Source organism: Fusarium graminearum, chromosome 1 (assembly GCF_000240135.3).
Source record: "Fusarium graminearum PH-1 chromosome 1, whole genome shotgun sequence".
Taxonomy (NCBI): domain Eukaryota; kingdom Fungi; phylum Ascomycota; class Sordariomycetes; order Hypocreales; family Nectriaceae; genus Fusarium; species Fusarium graminearum.
Window position 1 is genome coordinate 11,353,421 of NC_026474.1, and position 22,910 is coordinate 11,376,330.

Below are 22,910 nucleotides of genomic sequence, written 5' to 3' on the forward strand. Positions count from 1 at the left end.
AGACAGAATCATGACACGATCAAACGGAAGCGCATCACCGGCGCAAGTTCCGCAGTTCACCAGGAGACAAGACAGTGAGAGAACCATCTGCTTTCGTAAACTTCACAGCTCATTCGGAGTAGCTTCTGGACCCTTCATTCCCAATCGACCATTCCAGGACAACCCAGCGAAGAGTATGTATCTTGACAGTCTGACTTTATGATCATTAATTAACGCTTGTTTCTAGTCGATGACTCCCCACGAGGCTATCCCTCGCTAGCAGCGTTTATGAGTGCTGATAAGGACTTCACCATGTTCCGATCCTTCTCACGTCTCCACACTCGGCTCCTGCTTCACAAACAGGATGAACTTACAGAACTGGAGCAACGTCTCGATGAACTTGACCAAGCAGACAGCAAAGTGGCTCCATATCTATTGATCACCAATAGGGATGTTAGTGGAGATACGGAACGTCGAGCGCTACTTAGTGAAATCGAGATTAAGTTAAATGAATACAGTAAGTCATAAACTCCAGTTCCTGAAGTGCAATACTAATCTTATAAGACAAACTCTTGGAGGCTCTTATGAATCATCAAGAACGCCCAGAACCGAACGAAGCACAAATACGGAGTGTCAGAAACTGGGTAGATGGGAAGAGGCCGATTGTCTACTCCGAAACAACATTTCTAAATGACCGGAGTGATCTCAAGCGCTCCAAACACACGGTCGAGAGTGGCGGCCTTGAAAGTCTCCTTGACAGCCTCTCTACTTGGCCTTATCTACGTGGGATATGCAAGGTAAGCATCTATCATCACATGCATCCTCACTCTACTCACCAATCCCTAGTTATTTTCACTTCTTGTAAGTTACAAATTTGCTGTTTATCAAACTAAACCAACCCAATTTTAGGATACATCTGGAAGATCAAGTGATCCGAAGGTCAAAATCATCAGACTTTCGAGGCTGGTAGCTGTTTCACGAGCCTTGAATACACTACTTGCCATCGCGACTTTGGTAGCGCCGATTGTAGTTCTGTACTTGGTCAAGCCTATCCCGAAGCGGCTTTTTGTTATTGCGGCTTTTACTGTTGTGTTCTCGTCAGCCTTGTGCTGGCTTACATCGTCCAGGAATTACGAGATATTCTCTGCCACGGCCGCATACTGTGCTGTCATGGTGGTGTTTGTTGGGAGTTTACCTGATCCATAGACCACTTTGGTCTAGCCTTGGACTGGACAACAGAGTTTGCGACATGATTTCCATAGACACTATATTTATCCTCTTAGTTATCCTACTTACCCCATTTCTCTATTCTAGCCGCCGTGAAAGCCAGGTCCCGATGATGATTTCTGACCTCTTCCTGTGACATGTATCCTTCAGTCTGAACCTTTCCCAAACTTCGGCTCACTTCCTTCACTGTCCTTCCTGGGTGTTTCCCTCGTTCCGCTTGCTGAAGAACTCTGATTACTTCAAACAAAGTGTCTTTGAAAGTCATCTCTATACGTCGCGATTTTTCGGGATAGGTCAGGCTATTTCTGTCAAGACCATCAATGTCTTTAAATATCCGTGGATGATCTGTGAAGTGCGCCACTCCATTTGCGTAGACTGTCAACTTCTCATAAGTCTCGATGGCAACCTGAAGAGGCGTCAAGCCCAGCGAAGTTGTCCTGTCGATGTCTGCGTCATAGTCTATGAGTGCCCCGACACCATCCAAGTCCCCGTAATATGCACTGTAGTGAAGAGCTGTCCATCCATGATCGTCACCCATGCTGATGACTTCCTGGGCTCGTAGCTGGGGGCATTTGGAAAGACATGCTCTAACATATGATGGCCTTTGGGAATGCATCCTGACTGCGTACCCGAGGATGTTTACAGTATGCCCGTCCCTATTTTTCCATGACGTGTTTGATCCTGCTTCGAGTAAGATCCTAAGAGCATCGATTTGCCCGGCTGAAATTGCTGCCTCGAGAGGTTCTCGTCGCTCAAGTTTAGCACCGCGTTTGATTAAGAGGTCCAAGACGCCCAGGGACCCTCTCTGGGCTGCTAGATGCACCGCAGTGGCTCCTAACGCACTCTCTGCCTCTGGATCAATTGTCGGTTGCCGAAGTAGGATTTCTGCTGCAGGAAGAGCATCAAAGATAGCGCAGTAGTGCAGTGCATTAAGACCACCCTCGCCGACCGTGCATGCATTAATGTCTGAGACCAGTGGTAGAAGAAGAGGTATCTTTGTCCATGACAGCTGACGATGAGGGCTGTCTATAGCAGCGTAGGCAACCACATTGCCATGGTGCTTTTCGCTTTCTTCTCCGGGAACCGCTCCGGCTAGAATCAGCTCCTCGAGGACATATGCTTCCAAGTTCATGTTCTTGACAGCTGAGAATAAGGGTGTTCGTTTCGTGTTATCCAAAGCATTGATGTCTAGCCCCTTCTGGAGCAGAGCTTGAATCGTCTCTCGAAGGGAAACTCGATACGACTGACCATGAGCCAGATACCGTGCGAAGGGAAAGGTATCGTACCCAACCATTTGGAACGGTGAATGTTTCCATTGCCAATCTCCCCCATACACCTCACTGCCATGGTTGAGAAGATACTTTACAATCTCATGATGGTGGCCTGCAACAGCGAGATCAAGAGGGCTCAACGCCGGGGTGTGCTCGGTGTAGCCGTCCTCATGAGTAGTCTTCCGCCACTGGGTCCTGATATTGATATCGGCGCCCAGATTTGCATACTGCTCAACAAGATCTTTGCATCCAGCAATAACCGCCCAGTGGAGAGGCGTTCCACGTAATTCAATGCATCTGTGTGGAAGCATAACATTGACTTGTTCATGCTCAGCCGTGAGCAGAGCTCGAACTGCTTGTTGGCGCTTAGCTTTATCGATTTGTTCCGAGCCAGAAACCATGGCAGCAAGTAGATCCGCTGCCTCCGTCAGACTGAAAAGAATCAACCAGTGTAGAGCGTTCGGCATGTTTGGGTCCATGTAGGACATATCCTCACAATGTCGTGCAATCACCATCGCTGCCTCGAAATTGCCGTCTCTACATGCAGCCGTGAGAGCTTCACATAGCTGATGAGACGTAAACTTGTGTTTTTTGACCAAGATCTCGAATTTCCTGAACGATTCGACATAGATGGAACCAAGGCTAATGAAGCCGTCAGTCGCTTTACCTCTAGCTTCTCTCCAAGCAACACCGTCGTGAAAGACGTCAAGGTTTCTTTCGGTTGTGCGAACGTGAGAAGTATCCGTCTTATTATCACCAGGCTTCAATGCTGCATGGACTCGATTATAGATAGCCAGAGCTACCTTGTTGTTCCCGGATGCTGCTTCAAGATGACTCAGAGCCATCAAGCTGTCTGGGGCTACTCCGTATCCGACTTGACACATGATAGCCATTTGTAGATGAGCCCGGGCTTTCTCTTCTGGGTCGTCTTCAATCCGGATGGCTTCCTGGATGACCTTGGCTGCCTCACACTGATTGTACCAGGGAGGCTGTCTCCGAGAAATAGCCTGTGATAATACTACATTAGAGATGTTTCTTCATTTCTCAATCCTCCATACTGACCATAAACATGTCTTCAGACTTATATCGATACGCCTGAGGCGTCAGAACCAGGGTCTCACATCGCTTTTGTGCCGTGACCCTGGTGACTTGTAGAGACGGATCAGCTGGCTCCTCTCTGGGGACAACTCGTAGATTCTTGTCACTGCTACAGGTATGCGCTCCCTTGTCCAGAAATACGGCTCTCGTAATTGGACTCATCTCCATGGTAGGTGCCAGCACCTTCTCATATCGATCCCCGATATAAGGACTTTCCCCGTTGATTTTGATTTCTACAGGGTGCAATCTCTCCGTTTTACCACCTTCAGGGATTTCACCACTAAGAGGCCAATAGTTTAGCTTGGGCTGTTGAGAAGATGGAGATAGACTTACTCAATTCCTTCAGAAAGTGCCTCGAAGATTTGTTGTATATTACCTCTTCGCGTGATACTATCTTGTAAACACAAAGACATTGTTGCGTCAAAGGCCTGGAAGGACTGGGAGTCTGGTGGTGCACCGATAGCATCCAGGCCGTCTCGAAGATGGGTCCATTTACCAAAATATCCGTTGAGCTCGGCCGTGGTGGGATTTGAGGGATATGGATATGGCCCGGCAGCTGACTGGGAGTTTTTCCCTCCAAGTGCCACGGGAGCATTTTCTTGCGACCGAAGGAATTCAAGAGCGAGTTCTAAGATAGCATTGTCCCGGGTATAAAATGCCCGTTCAAGGAAGCTCATTGCGTTCTCGCCAGGGTTGAGCCAGTCGGATTCGATGAATGACTTTGCGTGCTTAATTGTTTCCCAGAGAAGAAGGCCAAAGGAATAGCAATCAGCGGCTTTATATCCCGCAAACTTCGAATTCTCGTCTCTATGAATCTCATCGTCAGTCCTTTTAGTCCAGCCACAAATTTCAGGAGCGTTGTATTTGGGTGTTCCGAGATAGTATTCGTGCTGTTGTTCGAAGTCATGTTTGAAAAGAGTACACCCAAAATCGGCTAGCTTGGCCAGATAGTGGCGTTCATGGTCTTGATCGCGGGTAAGATACCCATAGACCAGGACGTTGTCAGGTTTGACATCTCCATGCACAATGTCACAGTCGTGTAGCGCACGGATACCCAAGGCAACGTCGAGGGCCAACAAACGCCTGTCTATCAGGTTGAGGCTCCTTTTCTGGGCGAATATGGACAGGGTTCCATGCGGCGAGTAAGGCATGACCAGATAGGGCCGGTTGCCCAAGGTGAGATCTTGGTCCCAGCCCCAGGCGATGGCTGAGATGAGACAGCTGTGCGATCGCAGCTTAGGGTGAGTGAGGACCCGGACTTCTCGTTTGACATTTATGAGGCGCTTTGAGGACTGTTTTAGTTGCTCGGCAGTCTGTTTGGTGCCTCCAGTTACGCTGTCCATGACGAGTCGTTTGACAGCAACGAAATAAGGCGACTCGCCTGTCAAACCAAACAGCTCTTTATTGACCTCAAAGCTAGTGCCAGCGCCCAGGCGACTGTCAAACTTGAGGAACTCGCGCTGAACGTAGGGTAACTCATTTCGTACTAGCATCATAACGTCTTGCAAGATGTTGTCTGTTTCCAGGTTGCCGGTCGAAACAGACGATGGCGTCCACGCGTCATTTTCATCTGACGTATCAGCGAATCGAGAGTCCCAGACTTCGCTACCTGTGTTTGACTGCATCTTGACAATTTGAACGTCAAGATACTATGCCTCAGTGAAAACGATTTGAATGATATGTAAAAAAATGAGAATGTAAGAATCAGGCTGCAGGCAGCGAAGTTGGCATGTTGTCGGGTTTGTCACGCTCTATATTTAACTGGCCAATCGAATTCTTGGGGGCGTCCAGGCTGTTGTTTCGCTGTTGGGGGCCAAAAACTGGGATGATGAGATTTCAGGCATTAGACACCAACGTGAAACACATGACAAGACCTTAGCCTTACCAAGAGATAGTATCGATAATAACGTGTACATTATTTCTGGATAATCAGTGGGTAGGAACACATTCTCTCGAATGCACATAAATGCTCAAAGTCATCTTTACTGTGATCATGTAGTCTAGTGACTACCTCTTGAGATACAGTTTCAAGCTATCACTTACTCGTAGCTTTCAACTACCTACTTTAGGTTTTAGCTCCCATGTAAGCCCAGTTCATATCACCGAATATGGGCCATGGACCAAGCCAGGCGGATGCGCTGGCCAGGAGGAACAAGCCTATGCATCTTATACAACTGATGGAGAGTTGCTACTTCACCTTTGACATCGAAAGTGGGTGGGGTCAAAAAGTTTCTCTAACTATAGATATTGAGCACCGTTCATATGGGATACTTTGATGCTGAGTGTACAACGAGATGACTACTTATCGCCAATTTGCTTTTCAGGTTTCAAGCACAACATGGTGGTATCACAATGACGAGAATGGTTTATATCTGGTTTCATTTTACATCGAGTGAGCCTGATTAGATGAGGCGGTTGTCGATAAACAACCAAGCACAGACATTTTGCTATTATTGATACCACTGTAACACGTACTCAAACCCCTCCTAAGCGTACTGGCAAGAGTTGATGCCATTCTTGTTAGCCCCAATGAGAGGGTTGCAAAGACACCTGATACGCTTTCCAGGGAAGGTGTTATCCAGATCCAAGCAGTTAGAAGTCCCACTGATGACCGTTCCCAAAATCTCTCCCTCGCAGCGTCCGCCGTTGCCGGTCTTTCCGTCGAAGAGGTACCAACCAGTACCTGCTTGGTAAACCGAATGGCTAGAGTCGTCCATGGTGACCATGTGAAGGTCGAAGGCGTGGTGGCCGTAGTTCAAATCTCCGGAGCTACAGTCGTCAGTGTCAAGTTTGATGGGGATACACATGGGTCAAGGACTTACCAATCGTGGCTTTTGTACTCGTTGGCTTTGGGGAGGGCAGCTGAGACTAATCCAACGCTGGTAACGAGGGCGAAGATGGCGTTCTTGCTGAAGTACATGACTGCGGTTGGTTGGAAGTGAAGATTGATGTGATAGTATAGTTGTGTGAGTTGCTAATGAGAAACTCAGATCGGAGAAGGAAACGACAGCCTTGATATACTTTTTCTCGAATTATGTCAAAGACCTTTCGGACGCGCCGAGGATGTCGGTCAGGCAAAAAGCCCCATTTTCCAAAGCAAGGCGAAGTAGATAAAATTTGCCAGTCTCACCGTCCATTCTGCTTTGAAGGAGTGATCACCGGCAATTGAGGATTAATAGAAACTATTTGGCCAATTGGGATCGTTTTCGCTTGTCTAAGTGGAGTTGAGATCCTAAAGGATTCGACCTTGGCGAAATAGTAGGATCCTAATGCCGGTATCCGAGCGTTGCAGCTCGGATTCTTATATGTAGATCGCGGAACACTATATCCATCTCAGAAGGATTCAGCTGTGATCTCGTTCAAACCAAGTTCCACAGTAGGTAGCATTAGGGGCTGTGCTTGTTGGGGGCTGTGCCTATTGGGGGCTGCAGGCTTCCTTGGTTCAGCTCTGCTTAAACAATTTGAATCACAGACTGGTGCGCAACTTATTGCGGATCGCAAAACATAATACACATTCTTACCATCTACCAAAAGAGGGATCCTAGATGTAATCACATTCGTGAACCTAGTGTCTTGGTGTGGTTAGATGAAGCTCCAAAAGGAAGGGAAAAGACATTAATGGCGGAACGTCGCTACCTGGGCACTTCGGGACGGGCCCACCCACGTCAAATTGAGTAAAACCCAAATTATGTCACATTTTTGATAAACGAACACGGTCTTTTTGGGTCACATGCCACTCGACAAGACAACACCATAGCGACTAAACATCTGAGACAATGCCCAAACCATTTGTCCTCATTCACCTCAACATCTTGAAAAATGCCAAAGCCGGTTCTTATGCTCTCTAGCAAATTTATACTCATATAAACAACAAAATATCTTATCAGTTAAATCGATACTCAGATTAGTAGATAACAAATAGAAGAAAACCACGGTTAATAAGAAAGTCCTCCATATTAATCTCTCTTCTGTCACCCTAACCATGTTGAATGATTCGGTGCCTTCCTCCCAATAAACTACTTATAGAAGACGAATTCTGGCTGGGATTCTTTATGAAAACCCACTCAGCTTCTGGTCGATCTCAGGCAATGACATAATGAGATAAAGACTAACTTGAAATAATACCATCCAGATCAAAGGAATGAGGCCGCAAAGTCTTTGCAGAAGCGATCAAAACCTTGTGCTTGAGTGTCGAGAGACGAAGCCTTGGCATCCGCTTTCTCCTCTTGATCGCTGGGGTCGATTCGGAATAGCTTTTCCTGCACGACATCATATTTCAGGATCATGAAGCTCTTGCCGCACGCAAGCATCCCATACGTCATGTTCTTCCTTCTGTTGGACCATGACAGGGTTTTGAGATAACCAGCGGCTTGTTCCAACCCCTTATTGACCATGTATTCCTCATGGTAAGGAGCTTTGCCTTCGAAAGTGAAGACGGGATGCCAGCTGGATAAGTCCCTCTTCTTATCCACGTAGAAGATTGTAAGATCGGGGCGCTTGCCTGTGGTCTGTCTTTGTTCCGGGGCGATGATGAAGTCGGGGTAGGAGAAGTGTCTCCGAAGAATTTCGGTCCAGATGCCATTGCAAACGGCTTCACTTGTACTCTCGTCTTTTTTCTCGGCGATGTGCTCGATGACGAACGCCCAACTCTGGTCCTTTGTGACTGCGTCTGTCATTGTGTCAATTGGCTTGTAATGGAAACAAAAGATTGAAATGCGTAATAATGTTGAATGTGGGTAGAAATGTCGTTGATGATGTGGGATTGAACAAGATATCACAAGGAGAAAGGAGTCACCTACTTTATAGCTCGCGCAGCCCGCTTGTAGGTCTCATCGATGAACTCTGATCTTGGCCACCGAGTTCAGCTCGCGCTACCTTGATTCACGTGTGCTCATCGCCAAGCTAGCTGGGGGTGCTATTGCAACAACAAATCTTGTGGTTGGCTGACTTGATTTACAAATAAGCTGAAACTCGCATACCTACTCGAATTACCGGCTGGTAGTGAAAGGTTTGCAGGCATGGTGCGTGCTGACTATGCCAAATGCATCGCAGGTACAACGTCCACACTATATCAAGCGGTTGCCGAAGCTTATTTCCCACGCAAGCAATTCCAGGCCATGTTACATGGAAAGGGCATCTAGTCGACGTCCACCTGAATATGGAACAATCGCTCTCTGTATGAAGTCAGAAAGAGGCATCACAGCCAGCCACAATTGAGGGACAATTTGTCCCCAAACGGCCAATTTCTTCATTACATTCTGCGACTGGCTTGAAGCTTTCCCGAAATGGAGCGCATGATCCCACTTTGGGTTTCCCTGGCATACTCTATCGAACCATCAACAACTGGAAAGGCACATCTCCGAGACAGACCAAGCTTGTGTGTGTAGCTTCGGCTTGTTTATCACAATCCAGCACGCATATCATTGGCATGTACCTAAGAACAACCCGGAAAAGTTCGTTCAGAACCGAGTGAATGACTAGGGCTCCGGCTTATAGTTGAATTAAGTAAATAATTGGTAGACCATAAAAATGCTATAAGTGAGGAGTTCTAGTAGGGCCAGAATCGTTAATGTTAAATTCATAAGAAATTAATATTATCCGAGCCGAACTTTATTCTGTCCTAATTTGAGAATTGTAACTTATCACTTTAAAGTTTATATCTTATGCAGCTGTGGGTTTATCTTGGACCTGGAATATATTAAATTGAGTCCGGGCTCTAGTACGAGAGAAAGGTTCAAGCCCTGTAGTAAATACCTCTTTTATTTCGAAATGATTTCTTATAATGGACTATAGGGTACCTTTGCGTATTTTTCGCCCTTCGTCCATTTTTAATCCAATTAAGCTACAACTTTACTGCAGTGTTGTCCAGGGCCCTAACCATTCAGACCAACTGAAACTGGTCCCCCTTTTCCTTTTAGGCAGCTTAAACCAAAACTATTGACTTTAAGAAATGAGACATTTGCGGCTGAGACGATATCAGTGGCTCGTAGCCCATCAGGCTCTCTCTCTTCTTCTCTGTTTTTCTCTAAACTCTTGCCTTGATGGCAGCCGTCACGATGCGTTGTATTCTCTTCGTCCTAGGTGTTGCCGCTGACTTGGTGGTTGCAAGTTCCTGTAACCCGTACCAGTCAAGTATAGGTTGCGCGGCATGGAATTGCTGTTCACATAGTCTATTAGCTTCGGAAGCAGTGACAATTACCTCTGCTTTGACGACAGAGGCAACGAGTTTCATCCTGGCAGATTTTAGCACCGCGTTGTCTGAAACCACAACGACCATCGAGCTTACCACGACCACCACCGCAGCTGAAGACACTATCACACCCACAGAGACGTCTGCCGCCACTACCTTGGAAGCTGCCACAACTTCGAAGGCCCCTGCTGGAGAACCAACATATGTTCTGAGTGCCTTCGGTGGTAGTCTCAACGGCGCCCAGCCTCAAGGCAACGGTGGATCAGGAACCTTCATCGCGTTCGACCCCACAGCGCTTTCTGGTTCTACCCCTCGCAAATTCACCATCGACTCCATAGGACGACTCCAGGACGCTGAAACTCAGGCCTACGTCTGTGCATACTACTATCCGCCTTCCTTGGCTATAGGCCCACCGTTCGTTGTCTACTGTTCGCCTGGCCCCGTTGGCGAACGCCAAGCATAGGAATATCTAACCTGCGAGGTTAGGAATGTAGATCTTGCGTGTACAGCCCCAGTAGTCCTTCATTCAACTGATGATGACGACGAGACTACATGTTAGAGACCTGGAGAGGATTTGTTAGGTACGTTCTTTACCGATAGTCGGAAGTTGTTGTATATTAGTAGCTGAAGTGCTGCAAACACGTCCCCCATTAGTGAATCAGCCCGAAAGCAGGGATAAGCTTTTATTAGTATTTAATGAATATGTACTGCTCTTTCTATCACTTTGTCTAGTATATAGTTAATAGCACACTTCTATTCGTTTCTACGAGTGCTACCAAGATGGTAACCTCGAATACATACAGCTCACTTGCCAATTCCGTTGTACAAGAAAAGGTTGGGAACACCCTTGCTATCCGTAATCTTATCCTTGATCGCCAATTCCTTAACTCTTTCCCAGATCTTAGCAGGCGTACGCGGACCCTCCAAAGCAAGAAGATAAGCAATAACACCTGCAACATGGGGAGCAGCCTCCGACGTGCCATCTGCGGTTCGTGACCCGGTAGAAGAGGTAGGCCAAGCAGACAAAATCTCTTCGCCCGGTGCGAAAATATCACACGCAGGTCCCCAATTAGAATGCTGCCATCGCTGATAATTCTTGTTACTGGCAGCAACGGTGATGACATTGGGGTTATTCCCGGGACTCCAATCTGCCGCATTCACGTTCATATTTCCTGCGGCTGCGACAACTGGAACACCAGCATCGATCGCCTTCTGCACCGCATCGTTCATGATTTCAGAGGACGCCCCCGACAAACTCATGTTAATGACGGCCTTTCCAGCACGCTTCTTGGCCACGATATCGTTGACCGTCCAGGCCACACCGTCAATAACACCGCTAGTGGTACCTGTGCTGTCACCCAAAACCTGAACATCGACAACAGTAGCCTTTTTAGCAACTCCGTACGTGGCACCGTTGACGATGGCAGCGACGAGAGTACCGTGCTGCTTCTGGCTGGTAACGCCCGACGTGTCCGCGCCAAAGACGGCGCGACCTTGGAATTCTTCGTGCTCAAGGTAAATGCCGCTGTCCAGCACATAAGCGAAAACTCCCTCACCCGCAGTCGAGTCGTAAGTATAAGAGGCTTTTGAAGATGGTGGTTTGGCGTTGGAAATAGCCGAAAGGCCCCATGGGGGGCTTTGCTGTGTGACTTGCGCAGCGACAGTGTATTCTTGCTCTGGCTCCACGCGCAGGACCTAAGTCTTGGTTAATCCCTGAAACCATGTCTTCATCAGGGTATGTACTTACAGTGGAATTAGCCTTGATGATCTTGATAGTCTCCTCATCGAAAGACCCCGAGTAACCCTTGAAACCAGGGAAACTAAAGGTCTTATCAATTCCAACGGACTCAACGCCGCGACGGGACAAAGACTCTCTGTTGACATCGGATACCCATCGAGCGTGGAGGTTAAGATCGTCCGTAGGCTTGAGCGCTACGACAAATTTGCCGGGTATAATGCCCTTGTCCGTGGGGAGAGCGGCAGCAATAGCGGCTAGGCTGATTAAGAGAAACTTCATGTTGGCAAGTTGAGGGAAAGAAAGCTGTGCAGGACCGAAATTGATAGTGGCTCGATCGTGTTTATATGTATTACTTACCGCATATTTTGCTTTACTCGATTTTATTGACACGAGGGATTTACACTCTCATTTGCCGTTATAGTATAGATCTCCGTCCTAAACCTCGTATGCCAATCCTTGCAATCACAGCTAAAACCTTGTATATACCTTATCACCTTCTACTTCAGTATGAATATCCCTACAGTGTTATTATGCTAGCGCATTGCGCTATTATAAGCTTAACTCTTGGCGCCGGCTATTTATTAAGCATAAGATAAACTGAAGATAGGGTCCCCTACTTTAAAGCTCGCGAAGCTCGTTTGCAAGTCTCGTCAATGAACTTTGAGCTTGGCCACTGAGTTCAGCTTGCGCAGCTGAACGCATGCTTTAATAACATAGAAGCAACAATTCATAGTGTGACACGTGGCTCATGTTGTCAAAATGGGCTTTGGGCATTTGGTTGGTTACTACCCCACAATGTCTTAGAACATGAGACTAGAAATAGTAGGACCCCAAGACCAATTTAAAACCTCAATAATTATACTAGGCAGAAGTTTATGTCTTGGCTACGTTTCTCATCCGGTATGGAAAGATATGGCTATTCGAAACTGGCTGAGGGTAGCATTCGCCTCCTTCGCCTATTGCCGGACCAGGATAAGCAATCTCAGATCCAGTGTCAACTATTCGAATTTGCTCTCTTAAATTCGCACAGTACCTGTCCTTATGAAGCTCTTTCTTACGTTTGGGGCTTTGATAACAAGCCATGCTCCATCACCGTTAATAGCGGTGACTTACGTATTGGATCAAATCTACACGCAGCTCTGAGCAGTCTTCGACACAGCACCCTGGAAAGAATAATATGGATTGACGCTCTGTGTATCAATCAAGATGATATGACCGAGAAAGGACAGCAAGTTCAATCAATGGCTAAGATCTACGCTAAAGCCAATTGTGTCATTGTCTGGCTTGGCGAGGCAGCCGACGAGAGTGATAGAGCTCTTTTGGAAATCTGTGGAGCTGCTGTCGAAAGCCCTACGAACCAGGAAGACCCCCAAAAGATCTTTTCACTTCTTTCTAGGCCTTGGTTTCAGCGGATTTGGGTAACTGAATAATTCTTTCTGCAACCTTCGTTTCGCTAATAAAGATAACTCAGGTGCTCCAGGAGGTCGCTGCCGCTCGACATGTACTCATCAAATGTGGCTCCACCGAGATCGACGGATATGCTTTCTGCTCTGGTCTCAGTGCACTCAAGTTGTCATATGATAATTTTGAACGTCTTAGGCCTCTGGTCACTTCCGTCACCTATCTAATCCGGGGTGCGATACTGCGTCCCAGACATACAGGGCCTCTAGGTGGTAGGTTTTCACTCAACATACGTCCCCTTAGCGAGTTAGTGGAAATGTATCATACCCGAAAGGCTACTGAACGCCGGGACAAGGTATACGCGCTTCTTGGTATGAGTTCCGATGACCCTACAACAGCAGGACTATCCATTGACTACACACTTCCCTGGAGTCAAGTCTTCGAGAGTCTCATCAAATACACACTATCACATTCTCTATCTGTTAAGACTTGGGATGATAAAGAGATAGCCGTGATTAGGAGTAAAGGCTTGGTTCTAGGTGAGGTCTGTTTGGTTGAAAGGGACCATGACTGGGAGGACAGTCAGAAGGTAGGAATTGCCTGGAAGCATATTTATTTCGAACGTTACCGGACATCAGTCTGGAAGGTTCAAGCATCTGCAAAGTCCATCAAGGAAGGGGATGTCGTGTGTCTCTTTCAGGAAGCGAAGAATCCGACCATCATTCGACCTTGCGGCTCATTTTGGGTCGTCATCATGATATCCCTTCCAACGGGTCCAATTCAACAAAAGAACACAGTGCCACAAAATGAGGTTCGTCTCAATGTCGATCAATTCCGGTCAGCGACGTGTTCGCGAGATCTGGTGCTTATATGGGACTGGGACACACATTCCATTGAATCCTTGAACAATGAGGAGAGAAGATACGAAAACCTTGTGCTTGAGCAATTCGAGAATGACTCACTGATGGAAGAGCTTCACAAAATCGCCATTTTGGCAAACATGGGACTGGTGTTAAGAGATCTCCACAAACATGCCAAATCGGAGGATTGCATTCGCAAAGTATTGGCAATCTTTGAGACGACGATTAAAAATAGAAAAGATGCATCAAACTCCAACGATTGCAAAACCAGCTTCGATATCACATCAGATATGGAGGGCATAGTCAAATTATTCCTTCACATCAAAGGTGGTTGGCTGCCCTTGCAATGGGCGTCAGAGGACGGTCATGATGCGATTGTCAAACAAATTTTGCAAAAGGCCGATCCGAATATGGTAGATGAGGAAGGACGTACCCCACTGTCTTGGGCATCAGAGAAAGGTTTTGGGTCGGCAGTAAAAGTACTTCTTGGAACCGGAGCTGTTGACCCAGATGCCAGAGACAAGGCAGGCTGGACGCCACTTCCATGGGCAGCTAAAAATGGACATGAAGAGATTGTCAAACTTCTTCTAAGCACGAAAACGGTTGATCCAGATGCGAAGGAGGGAAACGACGAGACAAGAGGCACAAGGCGTACGCCACTCTTACTGGCTTCAGAGGCAGGCCATATGGAAGTGGTGAGGTTGCTTCTTGAGACTCATAAAGTAGACCTCGGTGCACGTGATGAGAGCGGAGGAACGTCTTTGATGTGGGCTGTTAAAAACGGACATACAGATGTGGTAAGATTGCTGCTCCAGACAGGAAAGATTGATCCGAACGCTTCAGAGGAGGGCGAAGTTGAGAACGAAGGTGGTCGAACACCGCTTATGTGGGCAGCGAGTAATGGCAACGAAGAGATTGTCAGGCTTCTTCTTAACACTAGGAGAGTCAAATCGGGCGTAAGGGAAAAATCTAGTCGAACTGCCATAGCTTTCGCCGCAGAGAGTGGACATGGCGCAATTGTGAAACTACTGTTGAGCACTATCAGGGCTGGCCCAGACGTACCTGATAAGGACGGACGAACTCCACTGATGTTGGCAGCCGAGGGTGGGTTTGAAGAGATAGTTCAACTACTACTTCACACCAACAAAGTCGATATCAACTCGAAAGATAAACGTGGTCGGACACCATTATTTCTGGCGGCAAAGAACGGGCACGAACATATTGTCAACATTCTGGCAGAACGAAATGAACTGACCTATCAAGAATTACAACGCCAGGTCCCAATAACCTCCAATCATGAAGACTTTCTCCATATCAGAGACGATGACTACTTCGAGGACCGCTGCAAACAGCTTTTCTCAGACGTCCAACATTGGGTTACACGTTTCTCGAGAGCTGGGGATATGCGCACGTCGCGCCGCAGGGATGAGATTGATGACGACGTCGTTGACAACCTAGAGGCTATGCTTATCAATCAACTTGATGAACGCGATGACGATCCTGCTCCAGGACTACCTGCCCACCTGACGTCCGGAATCAATGACGAAAAGATCATAGACAGACTTGACAATGTCGTGTTAGACGGAACCGACGTAGATATATATCTCTCCGACCGGTCACATCGCCGCGACGTGTTCACTGCAATGATCATGAACATGATTTGGGAGTTCATATTTACTCGCTACTTATTTGGGCTCGACCGACATTCAAGACAGTTGCTCAAGAGCCTAGAAAGGCAACTCGCTGGACCTCCTGAAGCTGGGCGCAAATGGCGTGCCATAACTCTGACGCTACTATCACAACGTGAGACCGCAAGACGACAACTTAGTTTGGACGCTGAAGCCGTGACAAACGCTATATTTCAAACTGTCTGCGCTGTTCTGTCGCCTCCTACTAATATTCGAAACCACCTAAGAACCCAGTTGCAACTGGTGGTACTGGATGCGGCTGAACTATCTATCGAAATGCGAACGCAAAAGGCAGAATACATGATGCTTCCACCACTACACCCTGAATATGACACAAATGGAGATCTGGCTGCCCCTATAATCTTCAACGCAGATATGATGAATGAGTGCAGTGCCAGAACGGAGATAAGCAATGAGGATCTACAGGCACATGAGGTGGTGGTCAGGATGGCTTTATTTCCGCTCCTCGTCAAGAAGGGGGGGGATGACGGCGTTGGTGACGAAGAAATAGTTGTCTTTCCAACACAAGTCTTAATAGCTCCACAAGACACGGACGAGGCGAAAGTGATGGCAGTCCCAGACAATTCTGTAAGGGAGAGAGGACTTGAAGTTGCGGCTTTCCCCGCAGACAACATAAGTCTGGTTACAGAGACGTATTCAGAAGACAGAATACTTGAGGCCTCAAACATCCCTCAGAGGAGAATCGTTCATGCGAGAAGGATAAAGTCAAACAATCATGGGTCAGGGAAAAGAAGGTTGGGATGGGTGCGGGAGATCTTGACGAAAGTTAGGAAGTGATTTCTTGAATCATTCGTGATGAAATTTTATCAATTCAATTGTATCATCTGTTTCAGGACTGCACGAGCATTCTAAACAATCCTATCTGTAGTTTTAGAAATGCTACTCTAGAACTCGGCTGCACTTTGACCAATATAATTCATTGTGTCTCTGGAGATCTCATTAGTCGTCACAAAATTCAATTCCTCCCAGACTTTTGTCCAATAGCTTTCCATCATTCCACGCGTCAATAGCAGCTTTTCTCTGCTCGGCATCCCAGAAAACCTCTGGCGCCCACCTCTGCCTCTCTGGATACCTTCCAGCATTATTCTTTGAGTCATACACCCTTTGTTCTGATTCCTGTCGCGCAAGATGAAGCCACATTGCGTTTTTCGGTCTATCCAGCTCTTGTTTGTAAAGTGACCACAAGACAGGGAACATCTCTACTCGTCTCATAATGTACTTCGGTGCATGGCCCATAGTGTTGTGGACATGCAGGTTGCTTGGTTGAGCCGGGTTGAGCCAACGAATCTTTCGATCGTTGGAATTGAAAATATCTCGGTCGATGCATTTAGCCAATCCGGCGAGAAACTTCATGTATTGTCCCTCCTTTCTACTTGCGAGCTCCATCAGTTGAATATCATAGATACTAGCGAGTGATATATTGTGCTGACGGAATAAAAGTCGAGACAAGTCGCGAATATCGAACCCAACTTTTGGAATGCTCTTTGACTCAAGGACTAGGCGAAGAGACATCTCACCGGCACCAACGGCTGAGAATGCGATATCGCTAAGTCGTATCAAGTCAACAAGGTAGAGCGTATTGGTAAGGAGAATGAATAGCTGAAGATGGTCCAATTTATTGTTTCCGATATCTGCTGCGTCAAGGTAGATTGAAGGAGAGTCGGTGGGGAGATTGACGAGTTCTCGAACTAGTCGTTTGATTTGACTTTTGTATTTGATATATATAACCGAACGACTGTCTTCATCGCACTTATCTTGAGGTACTTCGGGGAGTTGTTCTGGGTTCATGACGAGAATGCATTCGTAGAGCTGATCAGTTTCAGAGACAAGGTGGGCTGTTGGCACAGTCTGGTATGAATCCTGGTGAGTTATTGGTGCGAGTATTTTGAATGAGTACTGAAGTTTACAATAGTAGGAGGTAAGAAAATCGGCTGCTTTTCTCACGTCATTACAACCTACCCTATGACCTCAGGCTGCCAGCACTGCAGCGTGGCGTCAATGCGGTCGGCCTCCCGCATATACCCATCATTTATGCAGAGATGCCTAAACCTAGATGTTTTTTTTGTTTTTTTTTTCAAGAGAGTACATTAGACAAAGTAATAAATTATAACAACAGTCGTACTGTTTTTGCAAACAGTGAGACTCATTGGGTCCACAGACTTTGACCTAGTCACACCAGGTGACATGGCACATCGTAATCTTGCTGTGGTTTGACAACGGATACGCTCTCTATCCCTCTGACAGTAGTACCTCAGAAGAATATGAGAGTGCAATAAGACAGTAGCTTTCAAGTGATGGGAAAATAAACCGTAGATAGCGTTATTATCATTGTTGATATCAGTGCGGTTTAGGGTAGTGTAATTACTCGAGGCAGGGTCTAAAACCCCTGCATTAGTGAACTTGTAGGGCGCGGTTTGTTTACAGAACACGCTAATTTTTCCCATCTAGCGTCTGAAAAAGCGTGTTATGTGTTCCGTCATTCCTAATCAAGGCTAGAAACCTATCAAAAAATGATGCCATTAGTCAAATACTGTGATTAAAGTTTCTTCGCAAATGAACATTCTTGACCACATTCGGTAACTGCCGAAACAAATGGTCAGTGCCGATGGGTCAGGACGATCTTTGAGACTAAGCATCCTATTAAATTCTGACAGAAGGTTCCTTGTGGATCACACTAACTTCAGCTCTGATGTTCAACAGGCATCTGCAACGGACCGACAGCGTGAGCGGTTTCGGTATCATTTGTCAACCTCATTTAGCGTGAACGGGTTCTGGAAACGATAGAGTATATAAGAGAGCCATTCTGCCATCGTTTGCTGTTTCCGTAGTTCGACAGTTATCATTCTCTATCAACTCAACATTCTTTTCTCTACACTCCTTTAAACACATTCCAAATTACCAAAAATCACAATGCATATTCTTCAGTTTTCCATCTTTGCTGCAGCCATGGCTGCCTCCGCCAACGGCGCCAAGGTTGAACAGCGTGATATCGACTCATGCACCTCAGCAGCCAGCGGCCTCGTTGATGCCATGAGCGACATGCCAACTGCAGACAAGACCCTTGCGAGCTTCCTCGCCAAGCAGACTGACTTCGAAGATGTCGCCGACTCTTGCGTTATTCCTGCAGTCACTGGATCCATGGCCGCTGCCTATACTTCCTACGCCAAGTCTATGGAGAACTGGATTTCTGAGTTCAAGGACGACCTCTCCAGCGTTTACGATGCTTGCAAGGACGTTCCCCAAGTTCAGGAGCAACTCGAATCCTACGCTATTCCCAGCGGACTATGCTCTTCTTATGCTTGGGCTACCGCCTCCGCTACGGAAACCGCTACTGCAACTGCCAAGACGACCAACTCCGTCGCAGATACAGCCACAAGCACCGCCACAGAGTCTATCTCCAGCATCTCTACCCCTAGCAACGTTGCTGAGAACTCTGCTGTACGCAGTACTGGGCTTGGAGTCATTGCCGTTGTCGCCGTTGTCGGTCTGACTGTAGCTGGAGCTCTCTAGATAGATATTCAGTGTAGGAGTTTATTTTACCAGTCGCTGTAGACCCATAGTCTCAGCCTTTTAAATCCATAAAGCAGTCGGTTTGTCATATCGGCCAAGACTTCGTCAGACAAGTACCTCCAATCATGTCGTGTTTAAAAAGTGCTAACCCCCCTTTTCGGTCTTATTCGTCCAACAAGCAGAAGCAATGAGGTGGTGGTTGCACTACTACCACCTGGTTGGGCATGAATGAGAAATGTTTTTTGCTTACGTTGAGGCCTGAGAGTGGCTGACAGCTACCTACCCTTCATGACATAGGTATACAGAAGGTTGCATATATTTACACCTCTTGGATGAATGCGCAAGACCTCGGGTTGCCATCCATCATAACCTGTAAAGTGGGTCATGGGAGTTGCGGTAATGGCTCGAAGTTCAACCCTGGGAAGCGATGGGAACATAAATGAGTCTGGTGAACAGAGCAAAAGAGCGGCTGCAAGCTGTGCAACTGTGACATATTGAAGCATTATGCTCAAGGGAGTAAAGGTCTATGCTGAATTTTTCATCTCAAATGTAACTATCATGTTAGGTATAGTAGGTTGAGAGGAGTTCGATTGATGAGAAAAAAACAACCATCAACGTTCAATGTTGCCTTCGTTTTATACTAAGTGATCCAGGGCTCAAGATGCGGCCATATGTCGAATACCCCCACGTCCAGGTAGAGTAGAAAACTCTTATAATAGCAACTCAACAAGAAGATACCGTTTACCCATGAACAAGTGAAGGGTCTCTGCTTTTAGTGGTTCGACGCTGTCGGGTAATGCACTCCAGATTTTTAAGCGTAACAAAGCGACGCTGAGCGTTTGAAGCGACCAGCTTAATTCTATCGGATAAAGCAATACAGGTTATTGGGTTAGGGCCATGATGGTGGCGCGAACGGTTCCGTCGGCATTTGCAACGGCATTTATAAGACGAGTCCGGAATCTCTGGTGTAACGACCTGGTGGACGGGTTGCGGATATGAGAATCATGACCGATCAAGTGTGGGACCCGAAACTAAAAGCCCAAACTTCCCCCACTTATCTAGGTTTCATAAGCTAAGTTCAAGTGCATGCATCTCAGTACTATCGGTCATAGTTCCAAGCCGACACCGATATTCGGCACTGGCCATAAAGACGCGAGGCCGAACCGCCAACTCACAAAGTCAACAGACAGAATCGAAATATCCCACCAGGTTGTCGTGAACTTATCCCAGCCTTACCTCTTCTTCTCCCTATTTCGTGCCATATTGCGAACTACCCTACCTGTAACTATGTCGTTATCCCATGCGTCGCTTTTACTCCGGGCAAGCACTATTCACACGCAGACCAAAACAAACGAGACTCACAAGGCCATTGCCATCAATGGGGACCGTATTATAGCAGTTTCAACAGACTACCATGGCTTAGACGCATACGTTGGGCCACATACTCGCGTCATCGACGAGCCTGGGAGTACCATACTGCCTTCCTTCGACGATACCCATACCCATCTTATGTTTGCTGCAATGAGCCAGTTCGATGTTCCCGTTCATTTGGCCCAGAACATACCTACCATGCTCGATATGCTGCGTTCTCGTGCGGCCAATACTCCTGCTGGTGAATGGATCACAACTACAGCAAACTGGCAAGAGTACAATCTCAGGGAACAGCGATTCCCGACACTGCAAGAGCTTGATGGTGTGTCCACAGCGCATCCCATCCTTGTTAAGCGCGGCGGTCACAATATGGTTGCCAATTCTGTTGTGCTAAAGTTAGCTGGCATTACAACCGAGTCAGAGCCGCCAGAAGGAGGCGTTATTAGCCGCAACAAAGATGGAAGCCTCAACGGGCTGTTGCAGGATAATGCACTCGCACCCATTTTCAAAATATCGCCACACCCTAGCCTCCAAGGGTCTGTGGCTGGTATTGAAGCTGCTTCAAAGTCGTACGCCGCGACAGGAATTGGCTGCGTTCGTGATTGCGCTGTATTCGCGAACCAAATGAAGATGCTCAAGGTAGCCCGCGACCAAGAGAAACTACATGTGCGAATGCGGGTACTAATTGCGGCGCTTGGTATGACCTCTGTCGCCGAGATTGAGCGTCTTATGGATGAGATTGAACAATGGCGGAGCCTCGACTCGGATATGTGGCTACGAGTCTGGGGAGTCAAGCTTGGCATTGATGGTGGAATCGAGGCCAGCGCCACCGAGGATCCCTACGTCGCCCGACCAGATCATGGCTGCTGCGGTCCTACTGACTTTTGCGGTACCTTGACCTGGGATCCTGACCTTCTTGTTGAAGCAATGGGAGTGGTTCTCCGACGAGGCTGGAGAATTGGTACTCATGCAGTTGGAGACCGAGCCGTCCGAGTTCTTCTCGATGTATATGAGCGATTACTACGGATGTACCCGGAACTGCCTCCTGGGTCCCTAGTCATGGAGCATGGAGGTCTTGCAACCGCTGAGCAACGGGCTCGTGCTGTGCGACTCGGAATCCCAGTCACGGTCCAACATCCTTTGTTACATGATGCCGCTGGTATTCAAAGCGAGTATTTAGGAAAAGAACGAGAGAGCCACCTTTTTCCTGTTCGCCAGTGGATAGATGATGGTGCACAGGTTTCTGCCGGTTCGGATTATCCGGTTGGTACCTACGGCGCAATGCACTCAGTCTGGGGTCTCACCACGCGTCAGACTGTCCTGGGTGTCCTGGGCCCGGAACATGCAATTTCTGTCCAGGAAGCCATTGATCTGCACACCAAGAATGCAGCAAAACTGACAAAGGAGGACGAGTATCGGGGCTGCATTCTCCCAAACTTTCTTGCTGACCTGACTATCTGGCCGCATGACCCCCTTATCGCACAGACGAAAAGTCTCTCTGCTCTTCTACCAAAGTACACAATTGTTGGAGGCAAGATCGTATATGAACAGGGGACCTAAGAATAATTAGAAAGTTATACAGAGAGTGTAAAGGTTAGCTCGCCAACGCCACAAACCCAGTAGTCGAGAGAACTCCGAGCCAAGAAGAACACACAACACATGTGTCTAATTCCAACAATAGACTAACCGCACTCGATGCGGACGAAACTGCACGAACTAGTGTCGGGCAATACTACAGTGAAGAGGCTCTTAGACATGGAATTACGAATGTCCAATTAGCGAGTAATGATGTTCAAGGCGCAAAATTAAGAGGAAAGTCTAAACTCAGGGTTGGTGATCAATTTGGTGGTTCTGCTTGGTGAACTCTTGCGAGCACACATGTGGTAACCTCTAGACCTACGTTTTCGCAGTTTCTGCATGTAGCTAGCATATGGCGCTTCAATTTGTCTTTTGGTGCCGGAACTAGTTGTAGAAACTTTATCTTTAGTCAAATTTAGGTTCTAACGCCGCAATGAAGTATTGATCGTTAGATGAACCGTTAATGTGTCGATTTACTAAATGTCTGATCAACAGCTAGATTTTGATACTCCCCCGAAGCTCCGTCAGCCTCGATTTTGTAGCTTATTTGACATTCAATTGAAGGGGTTCTGAGAAGATGATAACCCTGCGAATCCTGAATTTGCTGATCTGTACTTCGCCACAGCGGCTGGGTAATACTTCCAAGACATGTTCCTCAAAAAACACAGCCCGCGTGCTAAGAAAGCGCCCGGTCGTGTGACAGTTGACAGTTGCAGGGTAGGACTCGCCTAAGGATAGTCCGAGCACACTAACTCCGGGTATTGGTAGGTAGAATGACAGGTGAGTAACAAATCGGGAAAATAATATTGTAATTTGTACCTATTAAAATCATGTTACAGGGTGCCGAGATCCCCGTCCGTTTTTGTCACCCACCTGGATGATTTATTGGAGAAAGTAACAATGTGGATTGAAAATCCGCAAAGCCCCATCGCCTGACACGTCGCTGGTGAAATTTTGTCTTACATTGCCGCTATGAGC

General features: G+C 47.2%; 10 protein-coding genes across 10 annotated transcripts; 4 read left to right on the forward strand and 6 right to left on the reverse strand.

The window, feature by feature from the left end:
* Positions 1 to 3,521: 3,521 nt before the first annotated feature.
* On the reverse strand, positions 3,522 to 5,200 carry FGSG_10591 (uncharacterized protein; the record flags this gene model as incomplete). Its single annotated transcript, XM_011321291.1, has 2 exons — positions 3,522 to 3,855; positions 3,909 to 5,200. 2 exons carry the CDS (start codon positions 5,198 to 5,200, stop codon positions 3,522 to 3,524), a joined length of 1,626 nt encoding a protein of 541 aa, XP_011319593.1.
* An 861-nt stretch (positions 5,201 to 6,061) lies between these two features.
* FGSG_10592 (uncharacterized protein) lies at positions 6,062 to 6,495 on the reverse strand (the record flags this gene model as incomplete). The annotated part of the gene is made up of 2 exons (XM_011321292.1): positions 6,062 to 6,344; positions 6,398 to 6,495. The coding sequence occupies 2 exons, from the start codon at positions 6,493 to 6,495 to the stop codon at positions 6,062 to 6,064; spliced, it is 381 nt and encodes a 126-aa protein (XP_011319594.1).
* Positions 6,496 to 7,416: 921 nt separating this feature from the next.
* On the reverse strand, positions 7,417 to 8,330 carry FGSG_10593 (uncharacterized protein). The gene has a single exon (XM_011321293.1). It carries the CDS (start codon positions 8,249 to 8,251, stop codon positions 7,709 to 7,711), a length of 543 nt encoding a protein of 180 aa, XP_011319595.1. The 5' UTR covers positions 8,252 to 8,330; the 3' UTR covers positions 7,417 to 7,708.
* Positions 8,331 to 9,631: 1,301 nt separating this feature from the next.
* Positions 9,632 to 10,228, forward strand: FGSG_10594 (uncharacterized protein; the record flags this gene model as incomplete). Its single annotated transcript, XM_011321294.1, has 2 exons — positions 9,632 to 9,707; positions 9,753 to 10,228. The coding sequence occupies 2 exons, from the start codon at positions 9,632 to 9,634 to the stop codon at positions 10,226 to 10,228; spliced, it is 552 nt and encodes a 183-aa protein (XP_011319596.1).
* A 341-nt stretch (positions 10,229 to 10,569) lies between these two features.
* Positions 10,570 to 11,782, reverse strand: FGSG_10595 (uncharacterized protein; the record flags this gene model as incomplete). Its single annotated transcript, XM_011321295.1, has 2 exons — positions 10,570 to 11,460; positions 11,513 to 11,782. The coding sequence occupies 2 exons, from the start codon at positions 11,780 to 11,782 to the stop codon at positions 10,570 to 10,572; spliced, it is 1,161 nt and encodes a 386-aa protein (XP_011319597.1).
* A 2,272-nt stretch (positions 11,783 to 14,054) lies between these two features.
* Positions 14,055 to 16,250, forward strand: FGSG_10596 (uncharacterized protein; the record flags this gene model as incomplete). The annotated part of the gene is made up of 1 exon (XM_011321296.1): positions 14,055 to 16,250. The coding sequence occupies one exon, from the start codon at positions 14,055 to 14,057 to the stop codon at positions 16,248 to 16,250; it is 2,196 nt and encodes a 731-aa protein (XP_011319598.1).
* Positions 16,251 to 16,412: 162 nt separating this feature from the next.
* FGSG_10597 (uncharacterized protein) lies at positions 16,413 to 17,261 on the reverse strand (the record flags this gene model as incomplete). Its single annotated transcript, XM_011321297.1, has 1 exon — positions 16,413 to 17,261. One exon carries the CDS (start codon positions 17,259 to 17,261, stop codon positions 16,413 to 16,415), a length of 849 nt encoding a protein of 282 aa, XP_011319599.1.
* A 299-nt stretch (positions 17,262 to 17,560) lies between these two features.
* Positions 17,561 to 17,917, reverse strand: FGSG_13794 (uncharacterized protein; the record flags this gene model as incomplete). The annotated part of the gene is made up of 1 exon (XM_011321298.1): positions 17,561 to 17,917. One exon carries the CDS (start codon positions 17,915 to 17,917, stop codon positions 17,561 to 17,563), a length of 357 nt encoding a protein of 118 aa, XP_011319600.1.
* Positions 17,918 to 18,352: 435 nt separating this feature from the next.
* FGSG_10598 (uncharacterized protein) lies at positions 18,353 to 19,009 on the forward strand. The gene has a single exon (XM_011321299.1). The coding sequence runs from the start codon at positions 18,384 to 18,386 to the stop codon at positions 18,981 to 18,983; it is 600 nt and encodes a 199-aa protein (XP_011319601.1). The 5' UTR covers positions 18,353 to 18,383; the 3' UTR covers positions 18,984 to 19,009.
* A 1,261-nt stretch (positions 19,010 to 20,270) lies between these two features.
* Positions 20,271 to 21,914, forward strand: FGSG_10599 (uncharacterized protein; the record flags this gene model as incomplete). Its single annotated transcript, XM_011321300.1, has 1 exon — positions 20,271 to 21,914. The coding sequence occupies one exon, from the start codon at positions 20,271 to 20,273 to the stop codon at positions 21,912 to 21,914; it is 1,644 nt and encodes a 547-aa protein (XP_011319602.1).
* Between the last annotated feature and the right edge of the window lie 996 nt (positions 21,915 to 22,910).